The sequence below is a fragment of the Lactuca serriola genome, chromosome 8, assembly GCF_051521515.1.
Source record: "Lactuca serriola cultivar US96UC23 chromosome 8, Lser_US96UC23_V15, whole genome shotgun sequence".
Lineage (NCBI taxonomy): Eukaryota > Viridiplantae > Streptophyta > Magnoliopsida > Asterales > Asteraceae > Lactuca > Lactuca serriola.
The window spans coordinates 62,788,989-62,806,270 of NC_136415.1; the positions used below are offsets into that span (position 1 = coordinate 62,788,989).

The 17,282-nt window shown below is 35.7% G+C and overlaps 1 protein-coding gene across 1 annotated transcript; it reads left to right on the forward strand.

Annotated features, from left to right (window-relative positions):
• Nucleotides 1-11,361: 11,361 nt before the first annotated feature.
• On the forward strand, nucleotides 11,362-13,861 carry LOC145070598 (uncharacterized protein At1g66480-like). Its single transcript, XM_079017544.1, has 2 exons — nucleotides 11,362-12,117; nucleotides 13,375-13,861. The coding sequence occupies exons 1-2, from the start codon at nucleotides 11,515-11,517 to the stop codon at nucleotides 13,420-13,422; spliced, it is 651 nt and encodes a 216-aa protein (XP_078873670.1). The 5' UTR covers nucleotides 11,362-11,514; the 3' UTR covers nucleotides 13,423-13,861.
• Nucleotides 13,862-17,282: the final 3,421 nt, after the last annotated feature.

Sequence of the window (17,282 nt, forward strand, 5' to 3'; positions counted from 1 at the left end):
AAATACTTCCATTAAGAGGGTCAAAAAAGTCCGAGATTGGACAAAAACTTTCCTGTCAAGGGCTGTTTTATGAGTTTAATTTATAGATCTTACAACACAACACTTATTTTTGCTATTTAAAGTGTATAAATCTCAGATCTACTAGTTTAAATGTATTATATGTGAATAAACATACTTTTCTCAAAGTTCTTATGAAGATCCAAGTGATAAACTTCAAGTTCTTAACATATTTTTAGATTAATGAAGAAATCAACACATAATCACCAAATAATCATGGAAAACACACATAGTCATGCATATACACATAGATCTACACAAATCAAATTGTATTCTCCCCCAAAAACAAGTAAAAACCAAAAACAAGGGGTATGAACTCACCTTGGGGTGATGGATCGGTTTTGATGAATAAGTGGAAGAAGATTTTCGATCCTAGCAACTCTCTTGAGTAGATCTTGAACTTAGATGGTTCTAAGAACATGATCCACAAAATATGGGTGTAAGAGGAGATTTTTGAAGAGATCAAGAAGTTAATCCATGGATCTAAGAAAGACTTACCCAAGATTGATGGTCTTTAGTGAAGATCTTCTTAAAACACCTAGAGATCTCGAAAATCTGGATGGAAGGAAGGAGGATCTTCTTGAGTGTTTTGAGAGAGTTTTCTTGAAAGATTTTTGAGAGAATGAGGGTGGTGTGAGGTGTTTTAGCCGTGAATAAGAAGAAGGGAGGAGAGAGAGGGAGTATGGTGATGTGCATGGAGATCCACCATGCAATAAAGAGGTGGCAAGTGCACAATTTATCTTGTTTTCCTTTTTCTCCTTTTTTTTTTGTCTAATAAGCATAATAGGCCTAAAATTTGGGCTTAAGAGAAAGGAATTGAGGGAATTTGGGCCTTCTCTTAACTTGATCAAATTTATGAAGCCCAATAATAGATTTTCGGCCCATTGGGCCTTTAAGAAGGTTCACGACCCAAAATGGTAAGAAAAGGAATGGATTTATGGCCCATTAAGGTTAATTAAATCATTTATGACACATCATGGTCCATTGGAGATAGAATGAATCATTCTAGGCCCAAATGGCCCAAAATGTTATAGATTGATGAATTGATGATTTATTGGTCCCTTAGGCCCAATAAGAGAATCCTAGTCCATAATGAACTTGAGCCGGGATTTCTAGGGTTCTCAACCCTTATTTGAACATATGTGATGTATTTGAATGAGAATAGAGTATGGTATTCACTTAAAGTACAAGTTATTACACTAGGCGAATGATTGCATGAGAGTAGAATTTCCTAGCAAAATGCCAGTTGTGACATATATGCTTGAGAATGACAGTGATTACTCCATTGTTGGAGCAGATTAGGGAGGCACAGGTCGAGGGCCTCAAGGAGGAGAGACAGAAGTGTGAGAGGATCGTGGGCCGAGTAGCTTCCTTTGATTATGACAGTCGGGGATTGTTGACTCTTCATGGGAGAGTGTGGGTACCGTACTGGGACGGAGTACGGCAGGTGTTGATGGACGAGGCCCATAAGTCTCAATTTTCCATCCACCCAGGGGCAACAAAGATGTATAGAGATCTTCGACCCGAGTATTGGTGGCCCTGCATGAAGCAGGATGTCGCCTGGTATGTGGAGAGATGTCTGACCTGCAGGAAGGTCAAGGCAGAGCATCAGAGACCCCACGGTAAGATGCAGTTGTTAGACATTCCCGTATGGAAATGGGAGGACATCACTATGGATTTTATCACTAAGTTTCCTAGGACTACACGTGGGATGGATTCAATTTGGGTTATTGTGGATCGGTTGACGAAGAGTGCCCATTCTATACCGATCCAGGAGAGCATATCGGCTGAGAAGCTAGCCAATATCTATGTGTGCGAGGTGGTGGCACGACATGGGGTGCCTGTTTCGATAGTATCAGACCGAGACGTCCGTTTTACTTCCAAATTTTGGAAGCGGTTCCACGACGAGATGGGTACTCATCTCCATTTTAGTACCGCGCTCCACCCTCAGACGGACGGGCAGAGCGAGTGGACGATTCAGACTCTCGAGGACATGCTTCGGGCATGTGTTTTAGATTTCGGTGGCAGTTGGGATACGTATCTTCCGTTAGCGGAATTTTCGTATAACAACAGTTACCACACCATCATTGACCGCCCTCCCTTCGAGATGCTCTACGGGAGGAAGTGTAGGACCCCGATTTGTTGGGGCGAGGTCGGTCAGCGAGTCATAGGGACCACCGAAGTGGTGCTCAAGACCACAGAGTTGATCCAGCAGGTTCGCGGTAGACTGCAGACTGCGCAGAGTAGACAGAAGAGTTATGCCGACAGGAGGCGTTCGGACTTGGAGTTCCAGGTGGGCGATATGGTCCTCCTAAAGGTATCACCCTGGAAGGGTGTTATTAGATTCCAGAAGAGGGGCAAGTTGGGCCCCAGGTTCATTGGTCTTTTCAGGGTTTTGGACCGGGTGGGTCAGGTTTCTTATCAGCTGGATCTTCCAACGGAGCTTAGCCAGATCCAAAGCACCTTCCATGTTTCTTAGTTGAGGAAGTGCTTGGTGGAAGAGTCAGCAATTGTGCCCTTGGAGGATATTCAGGTTGATAGCGGCCTAAATTATATTGAGAGACCAGTTGCGATCTTGGATCAGAAGACGAAGACCTTGAGGAACAAGGTGGTTCAGTTAGTGAAGGTGCAATGGCAGCACCAGAAGGGTTCCGAGTGGACGTGGGAGACCGAAGAAGAGACGAGGGAGCATTATCCAGAGCTGTTTTCAGTTTCAGCAGCAGCAGACTTCGAGGACGAAGTCTAACTTAAGTGGGGGAGAGTTGTAACTCCCCAATCCTCAGGTATGGTTTAAATAAGAATTCTTGGGTTAAGGCCTACTCCACGAGTTGGTTTCCCTACTCATCGAGTAGCATCGGGGTAGGATCGCGGGATAAGTGACCTACTCGACGAGTCCGTTTTGGGACTCGACGAGTCCGTTTTGGGACTCGGCGAGTAGGAGCTGGCAGATGAAACCCTAAATCTCAGGGTTTTGCACCCTATTTAAAGGAACCTCAGCCTACTTTGGGCCTCTTTATAGTGCTAGAGAGTTTTGTGAGACCCTAATCCGTGTGTGTGTGTGTGCCCCTTTGTGTATTGAAGCTTGAAAGAGGATCTTTGGAGGGAGAATGCTTGGAGGAGAAGGAGATTATTGGAGCAAATAGAGTGTCGGAATCAACACTTATCTCGGTTATCATCTTCAAGAGGTACCAAATCGACAATTCTTTGTAGATCTCTTCTATTGGTTGAGTTCTAGGGTTTCTTTTATGAAATGTTAAGTTGATAAGATGAGCTATGGGCTAGATATGAAGTTGTAACTTCAGATCTGGACCCTCCTTGGATTCTAGAAGCATAAAGTTGCAGTCTTGGTCATGATTTAGGTCCCTCTTGAGCTTGAAGCTCCATGAAGAACTTACAATAGGCATTTAGAGCCTTTATAGTTATGCATGCACGTAAAGTTTGCAACTTTACGTGAAAAGCATGCCCTAGAAACTTGGATCTATGAATTGGAGCCGCTGCATGGCTCAAAACAGGTCTGTATAGAGAAAGGACTGCATGGACTTGGCAAGTCGCAAGGTTGACTCGGCGAGTCATATGGAGATAGCCGTGGACTCGACGAGTAGGATGAGCAACTCGGCGAGTCCGATGAAGATTACTATAACACTCGACGAGTGGAAGACCAACTCGGCGAGTCGGATGAGTTTTCCCCAAGCTATGATTGCGTGTGTATCTGTTCGTGTTGCTAGAAGGAAACCCGACGAGTAGCCTTAAGGTTTCGATCGAAAATCGTAAGAACTCGGCGAGTCACCCCGGTGACTCGGCGAGTGGGAAGGAGTTTCGAGGAACTCGGTGAGTTAAGGACAACATGGACTGTTGACCTTAACTAAGGACTTTGACTTTGATCAGGGGTAAAATGGTCATTATAGCCTCAGTTCAGTTATTGGTATTTGATTTAGTGTTCATGGAAATTGTAGCCGGGGAATTCCGGAGCAGCAGTCATCCAGCTTCGGATTTAGCATCTCAGCAGTTAGAGTAACGAGGTGAGTTTCCTTCCAGTAGGAACGGGTCTACGACCACAATACCAGCCCGTTTAGTTAGCAGTAGTTCCGGACCTTGGTCCGATGCAGTAGTATGTATGCTTGATGTCTTCGTGATTCATGCATGTTTTGTTATGTGTAGCATGTCGGGCAAGCCCAATACAGTATGTGATTATGCTATATGTTCATGATATGCTATATCCAGTTTATTCCGGACTTCGGTCTGATGCCGGGCGGGGCCCAAGTTATTCCGGACTTCGGTTTGATGTCGGGCGAGGCCCGATGCAGTGGGCGGGGCCCAATATGTGTTTATATGTTATTGTATGGTATGCAGTAGTTTGGGGGAGCTCACTAAGCTCGGGTTGATAGCATCGCACACACCACAACTTCAGTTTTCTTATCCTGGGAGTTCTCATTATAAACTATGATATGTTTTGATACAGTTGTTATGTTACATTTGTTATGATCTATTGGGATACTCGTTCCACCGTTTTGTTGGTATGTCATCGATGATGTGAATTTTTATTATTAAAACAAAACTTTTTGGGTTGTATTTTTGGATGTTACAATATATATATATATATATATATATATATATATATATATATATATATATATCCTCTCCCTATTCTAATCTTCTCTATTCTAATAAATGAATAGGGTAAATCTCCTATTGACAAGTGGCATTATATTAGAACTTCTCATTAAAATTATATGTCCCTTATCATGCCACTTGTCAACATATTAATTATCCATTTCAAATTTCAAAATTTAAAATTCCCACCCTAATTACATTAAATTTTAAATGTTTTCACTTTAATTATATTAAATTAATAACATTAGATCTAAAAATAAAATTAATATAGATTATAATATGATATAACTTCACGTATTTATTTAAATCAACGATTATAATTTTATATAATTAAAAAAAATATCTCTTAAATAATAATTTATTTAAAATAATTGATTAATAATTTTGTTTTTCTAATATAAAAGTTTAATTAATTTATAACCGTGGTTTTTCACGTGTTATAAACTAGTTTCTAATAAACGAATAAGTTTATTCTCCTATTGACAAGTGTCATAATATTAGAACTCATCTTTAATATTATATGTCTCTTATCATGCCACTTGTCAACCTATTAATTATCCATTTTAAATTTCTCATTCTAATTACATTAAATTAATAATTGATTATCTACTTTAAATTTTAAATTTTTTCAATTTAATTATATTAAAATAATAACATTAGATTAAAAAATAACATAAAATCAAGACAGATTATAAGGTAATATAACTTCACGTATTATTTTAAATCAACTATTATAATTTTATATAACTAAAAAAATATCTCTTAAGTAATAATTTATTTAAAATATTTGATTAATAATTTTAATTTTTATTCTAAAAATTTAATTAATTTTATAACCGTGGTTCTCACGGGTTATAAGCTAATATATATATATATATATATATATATATATATATATATATATATATATATAAAGAGAGAGAGAGAGAGAGAGGTGACTTATTTTGAAAAACTAATAACTTTTTTCCAGATAAATATATTCAAAACCAATACCATCAAAAAAAAACTCTAGATATCCCTTTTAGGCCATTCACAAGTCAAAAATCTCGCAAACAAACACACACACACACACACACACACACACACACATATATATATATATATATATATATATATATATATATTTGTCTAATAAAATGAAATATGCATCAACGATGGTTCTTAGTGGGTGTCAGGTGCGGCACCGACAACACGTGCTATTCATGTGGAAAAAGTTTCAATTTTGTTTTACTTATTGTGTCACTACTTAAAAAAAATTGTATAACTACATAAAAACATGTGTCACTATGTTACATTTGACCATAAAAATAAATTGTGTCACACCTACTATCAATTTTTGCGTCCGCCCTTAAATATATACATAATACTAGTTGTGAGACTCATGTATTACATGAGTTAATTTAAAAAAAAAAAGTTAAATATACATGTCAAAATATTTGAGAATTTTGAATTTATAAGAAAATAAAAAAAATGAATTATTATAATGGAAATATTTGTTATCTTTTAAATTTAAACAAATAATTTAAATAAATAAACAAAATAAACTAATGGGCTTTAGTTTTGGGAATTGTGAAATTAATTAATAAAATTGATATGCATTTATTACTACATTTATTGTAATTATTATATTAAAATATTATATGGAATTTAATAAAATAAAAAAAAACTTATAAAATGACATTTGAAAAGAAAAAATTAATTCAAAATAACCAAAAAATAACATTTGACAAATTGAATGAGAGTGTGACAAGTGACAAAAAAAAATTCTTAGAGTAGATATAATATTTAAACATTCAAATGTACATATATTTTTTAAAGAATCATTATGTATTTTAAAGAATCACTTAAGTCTGACTGTTATCAGACGAAGACAAGCTTATAGGTAAAGTGTGGTGTGGTTTTGGTTTTCAAAAAAAAAAAACCAATTTTTTTTAAAGTGGTAGGAAAGGATTGATTTTTTTTAAAAAGCTTTCCTAGGAGGGTATGGAAGAGATGTTTCTCTTACTTTTTGTGGGTCATACCATCATTTCCTCCACTTTTCTTTCTCTCACCTAAAACCCAAGGGATGGGTACGAAGGGCTTCCCTCACTATTTTTTTTAAATAAAATTAATTGGTTTTTATGATTTATAATTTTTAGATTAAAAATAACCAAAAAATTTAATTAAAAAGAAAATGCATTTCATTAATAAAAAAAAATACAATAAACCTAAAATTTAAAAAACTAGAACATCAAAAAAAACACACACACACACAAACTAAGAATCAAACAAACCAACAACGACCTACGAAAAATATTTTTTCATAATTTTTCCCCTCTTCTTCATCACGAGTTCGAAAGCCGGTCCCGAGAAATGATCGGTGTTTTCCATCAAAAAACTTCATATCCTCCATTTCTTGTCTTTCCGCCCGCTCATTTTTCCTTGTTTCTTCTTTTTCTTTGTCGAGAGCCAAACCTTCGGAAAAATTAAGATTATATCGATCAAACGACGCTATTATTTTCCGCATTTCATCAACGTCCATGCTAAAATCAGATGCACCCGAAGAAGTCCCTTTTCCCTTTCTCTTCACTTTGTCTCTACCCATTGGGCGGACAATTTCTTCTAGCCCGAGTTCGTCATCCTGATTTAAATCTAGACCGACCCGAGCATCGGAGGAGGTTGTGTAACCACTAGAGCTCGTTTTTGTTCGCTTTGATTGTTGGACTCCAAAAATAAAGTCTTGCTCGTATTTTTTCCACCTAGGACATCGGACCAATAATTTCCAACAATCGTGCCATTTGAATGGTTTCCTGACTTCCTCAATGACATCGGACCAATAATTTCCAACATTTGCAGCGTAACATTTGGAACTTGGATTGGGTAATATTGGCCAACATTTTGGTATTGAAATTGTAGGGGGGTTGAATGGGAGCATTGAGTTGGGGCGATAAATGTGACATCCCCAATTTTCACGACCAGAAAAGACCGATTTGTTTATGTTTTGTTTTAAAATCAGAGTAATCGTTTAAAGAAAACTGTTGTGGAATTTGTTCCCAAAACAAAATGTGATAAGAATTTATCAAAGTATTTCTTTAAAGAAATATGTTTTCATTAAATAACAAAATCTCGGGATGTCATGTTCTGATACAGACCATAAACATAAACAGTATAAAATCGACCTTACAACAGTTATTTATAACTACTAATCTATAATCCATAATTTCTTGTCATGTCAACTAACTTATGCTCTTGTGCCACTACCTGTGATACAAAGAAAACTGAGTGGGTTAGGTTTGGGAGCCTGGTGAGCATATAGGGTTTTCAACCCAAAATAATATAATTATTATATTCAATAATCAAACAATCAAGCCAATTACCCATCCTCATTATCTTCTTTATTTCTTAAGGATTTACCATAAGAATCGGCTATCCTTTATTCATTCGTTCCTAAGGACTGACCTAAGAAATTGGCACAAAGTCCATTGCTACCCGAGGTTCCTATAACAAACACTAAATCCATAGTTGCCAAGGTTCGTCTATACAGTACTAAATCCATAGCTACCAAGGTTCATCTATACAGTACTAAATCCATAGCTACCAAGGTTCATCTACACTATACTAAATCCATAGCTACCATCGTATTATTATAAGGCACTAAATCTATAGCTACCAGAGTTTTTAGAGTACACCGGTGAACATCAAGTCCACAACACCTACAAGTTGCGAGCTTGCTAGTCTTTCACAGGACTGTCTAAAATAGTCCGTGGTTGTGATCCCTACTCTGATGAATGACGGGGGTCATCGTTTGGGTAAAGGTTTCACTTATTTTTCATCTGTCACCCTCATATCATGATCTATATCATCTTTCGTCTCATCCTCAAACTAATCGTTCATCACACACCAACTATTTCATCTACCCATGGTCTACCCAACATATTTGTAGATATAAATTACATATATAGTTTAAATCATTTAAAAACCTGTATAAAACATTCATTCAACGTCCATCTCAAGTAAACAAACAACGTATAAACACATAACACGTATTTCATAGCAAATACTTCATATCTATGCGGTAGAAGAAAGTAACTACACTCACTTGATTAGACGATGCTCGGACAGCACTACGACTCTTCGAGTAGTAATTCTTCGGTGAAACCGAAATGTTTTCTCAGAAACCCGAATTCTCACGGGCAGAGTTTCGGCTCGAAAACTCTTTCTCTCGGGATCTTCGGGGCTTCGGGACTCGCTTCGGGTGTCTGGATGATACCGGGGCTTCGGGGGTACTTTAAGAGGGCTAGATAGGGTATCCGGAGTGAGAGAGTGAAGGAATTAGCAACTATGGCCGGCTGCCCTTCGATTTCTATTTATAGGCCATTTTTCTGGATTCACGTCGTGAATCTCAAATATTCACGTCGTGAGTTCAGTAGTCATCAGGTGCGTCATCGCAACTTTCGTTTGTCAGGCTCCAGAAGTCATAAATATTGAGTTCACGTCGTGAACTCTGACACAATGTTGGGGTTCGCGCCCAGAACTTCAGAAATTCATAACTTTCGCATACGAGCTCCATTTTCGACGTTTTTTTATATCCACGCATATGTGAGATTATGCTCTACAACTCTCGTTTAGATGTCGTTGGCTGATTTTGACTTTAATTTTTATTATATTTATTTTTAGTAGGCCGAGATAGGAAAACTTCATTAGGAATTCACAACTCCTTCTTCTGACGTCCGTTTTCGTCTGTCTTTTCACCGCTGGACTACTATCAACGAGATCTTCGATTCTCGTTTAGATTGTTTCGGCTAGAAATCACTCGATCTCATATTCGAACTTTGGACTGCATAACTCTAAGTCGAAACTTCGAAAAATCATAACTTCCTCATACGGAGTCAGATTTAGACGTTCTTTTTATGCACGCTCTTGGTGTAACGTATTCTACGACTTTCGCTTAGATCACTAAGGCTAAATATTGCTCTATCGTAAATTCATAATTTACGTCACGCAGTGTCGTGCCGGTTCTGTCGCGAAACTTCGACATGTCATAACTTCTTCGTTATAACTCGGATTTCGTCATTCTTCATATATCCGGAACCCTTGTCACGACCACTACAACTTAGTTAAGATTATTTATTCTAAATAATATTTTATCAAAAAGTTACTTTTGATGTTTATCGTCTCTAAATTGACTAGCTCTGATCTACGGACGTTACAATAAACTTGTTGTGGTGATGAATCGATAACAAAAGTGTTTCGAGTAGGGATGTTTAAACTCGAACTATGACTTTTTTCCTTTGATCGGAAGTTGGGGTTTGATTGTTGAGATTCATTTTTTTTTAGAAGAAAATAAAGAGAATAGAGGGTTTGTTTGACTGTTGGTTGAAAGTAATAATTGGGTATTTATAGGTGTTTAAAAAGGTAAAAAAAAACAAAACAAAATGGGTTTAAATGCATATACCCTTTAGTTAATCAACGGCTATTTCACAAAAAAATAAAAATAAAAATAAAAAAAAGAAACCGGCCAATGATAGAGGAAGAAAGAACGCGGGGTATCTTCCCCTCCCTTTCCCGCAGCTCCGCCTCCCACAGCGACGGTGCGGTGTTCCGTCATGCGGGAAGGCTCCCGCCTCTTCTTCCCGCTATGACTCCGTCAGGTCTAGTGCTATATTTTATGGTATATATATAAGTTATAACTACCATGAACATGGGAACACTAAAATATATAGTCAAAGAGTAGATATGTGATGAATAGAAATATAGAATCTATTACATATTTTTCAAATTCACACCGTGATTAACGTCTCTCTCCCCATCTATCACGCACGACGTCATTAATAGCAAAATTAAGTTTTATAATTAAGATTTCGTTTAGGTTTCCATTGTCCTTTTAAGATGTTAATGGTAGCAAAATTAAGTTTTATAATTAAGGCCCCTAATTCATTACATTATTACATGGACGATGGAACTGTGAACTAATAATGGGTAATGTAATGTTCATATCATAAAGAGGTTTTCAATTTAAAAGCACGTGTCTCGTACGTAATTAAAAATGCTATAGAAACTCCAAAAAAAGAGAATTAAATGTCATTAATGAGGTCACTTTTATTGTATTTGGAATAGAAAAAATATATATATATATATATACCACGGTGTATCCTTTTTATGTTTTTACCCATTTTATATATATATATATATATATATATATATATATATATATATATATATATATATATATATATATATATATATATATATATATATTTAATTTTATAGTAAATATCTTATTCAGTATTGAAAAGTGCATCAAAATACTATATATTCTGACTTGAGATGAATTAAAGTATATGAAGTGGAATTGATGATTGGGAGTTGAAATATTACACAAAATTATGCATCTATAACTAATTTTCACCGAAAGAGCATCTTACTATTTTCCCTACCACCACACACACATACATATATATATATATATATATATATATATATATATATATATATATATATATATATATATATATATATATATGGATTTTGATGCTATTGTATTTACTATACCTTCTATATTAACTTTATATTTCATTCCTGATCTATTTTATATATATATATATATATATATATATATATATATATATATATATATATATATATATATATATATATATAAAAGATGAACATTTTGCACTCATTAGTCTTTATTTGACCCTTACAAAGAACTAAACAACTATATATTGCTCCATTTCCTCCCACACCTTGCATTACGCTTTGTGTTCTTTTTGTGGGTTTAAAAAGAAGACAAGATCCCGTAATCCAAAATCTCATTTCCCTCAAAAGAAAAACTTTTTTTTTCAAAAATAAAACTAAACTTTAAAAATGGGAAACAGCTTAGGAGCAAGAAAGAAAACTACAAAGATCATGAAAATGAACGGCGAAACGATTAAGTTGAAGACACCGGTGAACGCCGGCGATGTCATGAAGAGCCACCCGGGTCTCGTGTTGTTGGATTCGGAGATGGTGAAGCATTACGGAGTCCGGGCTAAGCCGTTGGAGCCTCAACAAGATCTAAAGGCTAAGAGGCTTTACTTCTTGGTTGAATTGCCAAAGTTTCCTGAAGATAAATCGGCCAGAAGAGTCCGGTCGGGGATAAATATGAGCGCCAAGGACCGGCTGGAAAGCCTAATGTTGGGTCGGAGGTCGGCGTCGGATTTATCGTTTATGAAGGCGCCGAGCATTATGGTGGAGAATGGCGGCGGTGGTGGTGGAGGTGGTGTCGAGCCTTTGAGGGTGAAGTTGAGGTTGCCAAAGGCGGAGGTAGAGAGGTTGATGAGAGAGAGCAAAGATGGTGGTGAGGCGGCGGAGAAGATCATGAGACTTTGCATGGAGAAAAATGGCGGCGGAGGTGGTGGTGGTGGTGGCGAGGAACCGACGGATAAACGGCGGGTGCAATGGAAAGAGGATGCTTCCAAAGGCCGTGGGGTACGTTCATCTTTATCTTTATTCACGAAGTTACAATTATTCATTAAATATTTCTATATACAAATTGAAGTCATTAATAAATTAAAAATAAAAGTCATCAACTCGATATTTTGAGTTTCTCTTGCATACTTTTTATTAAACAAAAATACCGAAAATGTATTAATAAGAAAACCACACAAATTGACATTCAAATATATTGATGTATTGTTTACTTTCGCAATAATTGGCCATTGTTTAAGGAGATCCATGAGATTATAACTAGAGTATAAAAACAAGTTGATGTTTCATATATTTGTTACTTTTTTTTATAAAAAAAAAAAAAATACGTTTATATCTTATACGAAGTCAAAACATCTGAATTCACATATAATGATTGAAAAAACTACGTACTAACGTACGTTTGACAAAATGTATTGAATTCTTTTTCTAGTAAATTGCATGTGGTTTTAAACATTTGTTCTCAAATCTCCCTCTAAACACCCTTTGACCCACCTTTCATGCCGTGTTCTTTGTTTTGACTGCTTTTTAACTTCATATTATAAAAGAATGCACGTATAGTTTTCATTTAATTAATGCTTAATTTATTCATGTACAACACAAGTTAACACCAAATATAACAAAATGTGGATAGAGTGGATAGAGTCGTAGAGGTATATAGGCTATCAAGTAGTGTTCACACAATTGATTAGTTTTTTGGATGTTAAAAAGTCATGATATTGTTTATTTGGTTTACAAAGTTTATATTTATTATATTACATAATAATTATGAATAATATATATGTATTTTTTTCTATAGAAATTGACATAAACATCGTTGGCTGGTGTAAAGTCGTAGATTTGTTGGGTGACTAAAGGAGAAAGTGTCTTGTAGTAACATGGCCTTATTTGGTGTTCTGTCAACGGTTTCCTTGCTATTACTTTTTTATTTTGTCAAAACTAATTATAATAATATTTCACATGTTTAATTTCTTCTTAATTTGACAATTTCCTATATTTCATCTATGTTTTTACTTAACTTTGAATTTAAATTTTATATACAAGAAATATAAAATTAATAATTAAAAATTAACGTACAAATGAGTTTAAAACTAGGCACAACTTAGACCTTTGTTATTGGGTGACAAATTAAGTAATGGACATAACTTTCGTCATCTTATAATATTGTTTGCATATAAAGGTCGAAACTTAGCTCTGAAAATAGTAATAATATAATATATAAATATATTAAATTAATTATATAAATGTTTGGTTTTGCAGAAAAGAGTGGGATTTCTTCCTGTCAGCCAAGAGCTAAACGTGGAATAGCACAAAATACCAACCAAAAAACACAGTATAGCCAAGCAGAGTTCTCTCAATTTTCCTCCTACTCCTCCTGTATATGATCCACAATATGTATTTTTTTTCTAGAATGAATTTAATTTTAATTATTTATATTTGTAAATTTATGGTAAATTAATCATCATATGTGTTAAAATATAATGCAAAACATTAATGTATGTTCGAATAAGTGATTTAAGGAAAATGTTCCTGTTGGGACAACCACATGATTATAATCACTCATTTTAATATACTTTAATGTTATTATATTTTATTAAATATGATCGTTAGTTTAAAATAAGTTTATAAACATAATGATTAGATCGTTAAATGACACATTCGTCTTTTATTCTTTTTTTCATGTAGCTCTCTGGTGCTGTGGAATAATTTTGTAATCTTATTTTGATGCATGTACTCTTTATCTTAATTGCTGTCTCTGTTATATCTTTAGGTGTTTTTTGTTAGACAAGTGGATAGCGTTTATAGTGGAAATCTGAATACCCTTTGAATCGTGTAAATATTTTCATATGTCTAGGTTACAAGAAATTCAGCCTACGATAATCTCAATGTGACACTTACATATAGGGATGAGCAAAAGGACCAAAACGGCCCGAACCGGACCCGACCCGGGAACCGGCTTCGGCCAAAATCAAGAACCAAACCGGCCCGGCGGTTCTACCGGTTCTTGTCGTGTCTTTAAATGTTGGAACCGATCCTCGAAAAATAGCATCATACGGTTCCGGTTTTTCTCGGTTCTACCGGTTTTTGTCGGTTCTACCGGTTCCGATTCCGGTTCCTAACGGTTCTCGGTTCCAAAAATCCACAAAAATAACGTCATGGTCCCGGCCCGACCGATTCCATCGGATTCCGGTTCCGGCCGGTTCCCCGGTCCATATGCTCATCCCTACTTACAAATCTAGCCACAGCAAAGTAAGCCAAATTGCTAGAGAATTTTGAGTTTGTATGAAGAAAAACGAGAGTTAAGATGTGATCTATTCTCTTTAAACACGAGATCCGTTTATATAGAAAACAAGATGTAGGGTTTCGTTTTTAGGGTTGGCTGGCATGGGTTTCTTTGGAAACAAACCAAGGGAATTCGTAATTAATGAGGAAATCAATGGTTTTTAAAACTGAAGATCTTACTTAGTTTTACCATAACCGCTCTCAAAGTAGCGGGGCCCCAGCAAGGGGCTTTGCCCCTTGGGCCCCACTAGGGGCGCTGCCCCTAGACCCCACCGAAGGGGCGTTGCCCCTTTGGAAACCCCGAACCTAGGGGCATTGCCCCCGGACCCCCGACTTGTCGTCGAACCGGCTTCTAATTCGATCTTATACATACGTGCACACCGCACATACCCAAACATATATTAAAGTACAAATTACGAAACTCTTTAGCTCACATGTAAGTTTCAATTACACAAAATGTCACGGTGTCACTAAAATCACAAACAATCCTCCCTCATTTTAGTGTAAGTTTTGAACAAACATAACATTATCAAAACAAAACCAAATTAGTACATAAATGAAAATGTCGCAACGATTAAACTTCCACTTAGTACCATACTCTTACAAATATTCGAAGAATCAGGGTGTTTTAAGAATTGAACCCATCAACCAATTTGAATACCAGAAAGTAAAATACATACTTCTTTATTGAAATCTATAGCATAATACAACTTGACATTATTATTAAGCAGTGTGTCCTAATCTTCTCATGATCGTATCAAGGCCAAGTCCACAACCTCTTGAAACGCGGATACACTTCACAATCACATAGGTAATTCCTTTCCATGTATCTGCACATACATTTAATTAAAAGAATTATTAAGAAGTTAAACTTCATGTGTTCCAATCTATAAGTATGAGCTTTCCACATTGAATTCAACTCCTAATGTCGTATTAGAAGGGAATTAGGTGTCGCACCATTACAGATTTTAAATGGACTTTAATATCATCGCAATCACAGACTTGTGCACTAAGTCTCTTGAAAAATTCCTAGTCAAATGACCTGCCAAATTATGTTGTGATGTCACAAAAACAACCGAAATTACACAAGTGATGATTAGTTCTCTAACCATACTATGTCGTACACCTAAGTGTCGACACTTGTCATTACACACTTGAGTATAGTCTTTTCCCAAAGAGGCGACGTTATCACAACGGATAGAAATAGGTGCTATCGGTTTAGACCACAAAGGAATATCATAGACTAAGTTCCTTATCCATTTAGCTTTTTACCAACAGAATGTAACACAACAAACTCATATTCCATTGTTGAGTTTGTAATGCAATTTTGCTTCTTGTAAGCCCAGGATACGGCACATCCCCCAAGCAAGAATAGCCAACCATTCGTTGAGGAATGATCCTCCAAGTTGGTTATCCAAATTGCATCCGAATGTTCTTACAAAACCAAAGGATACCCCAAGTAACTCAATCCATAATCCATGGTTCCTTTGAGATACTTAAACACTCTATTCACTATTTGCTAATGTTGAGCATTAGGATTTTTAGTGTACCTGCTCAATTTTCTTACAACAAAAGCAATATCATATTTGGTACTTGTCATCGAACACATCAAACTACCAATGGATTTAGAGTATTCCAATTGTCAAATAAGAGTTCCTTTGTTGTCCATTAATTTCACACTTGGATCCATAGGAGTGCTCATAGGAGAACAATCGGTAAAATTAAATCGCTTGAGAATTTTCTCAATATAATGACTTTGAGTCATTACCAAGCCTTTGTTCATCCTTCAAATTCTTATTCCAATAATTATATCAGCCTCTCCCAAATCTTTCATGGAAAACATAGATGATAACAATTTCTTTGTTTCATTTACTTGATTTTGGTCGGTGCCGAAAATCAGCATGTCATCTACATATAAGCAAATGGTCACTCCAGCACTAGTAGCATCATCAAATCTACTATAAACACATTTGTCACATTGGTTAATCTTGAAACAGAGGACAAAATAACATCATCAAACATTTGATTTTGTTGTTTAGGTGCTTGTTTCAGCACATACAAAGATTTGACAAGTTTACAAACCATATACCCTTTACTGGGCATAATGAAACCTTTTGGTTGCTTCATGTAAACTTCCTCGTCAATTTCACCTTTCAAAAAGGCTGTTTTCACATTTATTTGATAAATAACCATATTGTGGATAATTGCCAAGGCAATCAACAATCTAATTGTAGAAATACATGCAACCGGAGCATACGTATCAAAATAGTCAACATCGAGTTTTTATCTAAAACCTTGAATGACTAATCGGGCTTTGAACTTGTCAATAGTCCTTCATTTTATTTTTGAAAATATATTTGAAACCAAGTGGTTTAGTACATGGAGGCAAATCAGTCAACACGTAAGTGTTATTTTCAAGAATTGATGTCATTTCATCATCAATTGCTTCTTTCCAAAATATTACATCTTGAGACCGCATGGCCTCTTGAAATGTCTTTGGATCATCCCCAATACTGTAAAAATAAGAGTATTTAAGACCCTCCTCATCCCTTATGCCTTCCACCAAGTACATTTGGAAGTTGGAACCGAAGTTTTTTGGAATTTGGTCTCTTTTGCTTTTTCGAAGCTCTTGTGTTTCTGGTTTAGTAACACCATCTGAACTTTCTGGATTCCGCACTTCATTAGTGCCAAAAATCATATCATTAGGACTTTGAATATATTCAAAGCACATCTCATCAAAAATTGCATCTCGTGACTCAATAATGGTATTAACCGATACTTAATCATTAGGTTCAATTACGTAGAACCTATATACCTTGGAATCTTCAACATATCCAATGAATATACAATCTATTCCTCGTTCTCCCAAAGTTTTTCTTTTAGGT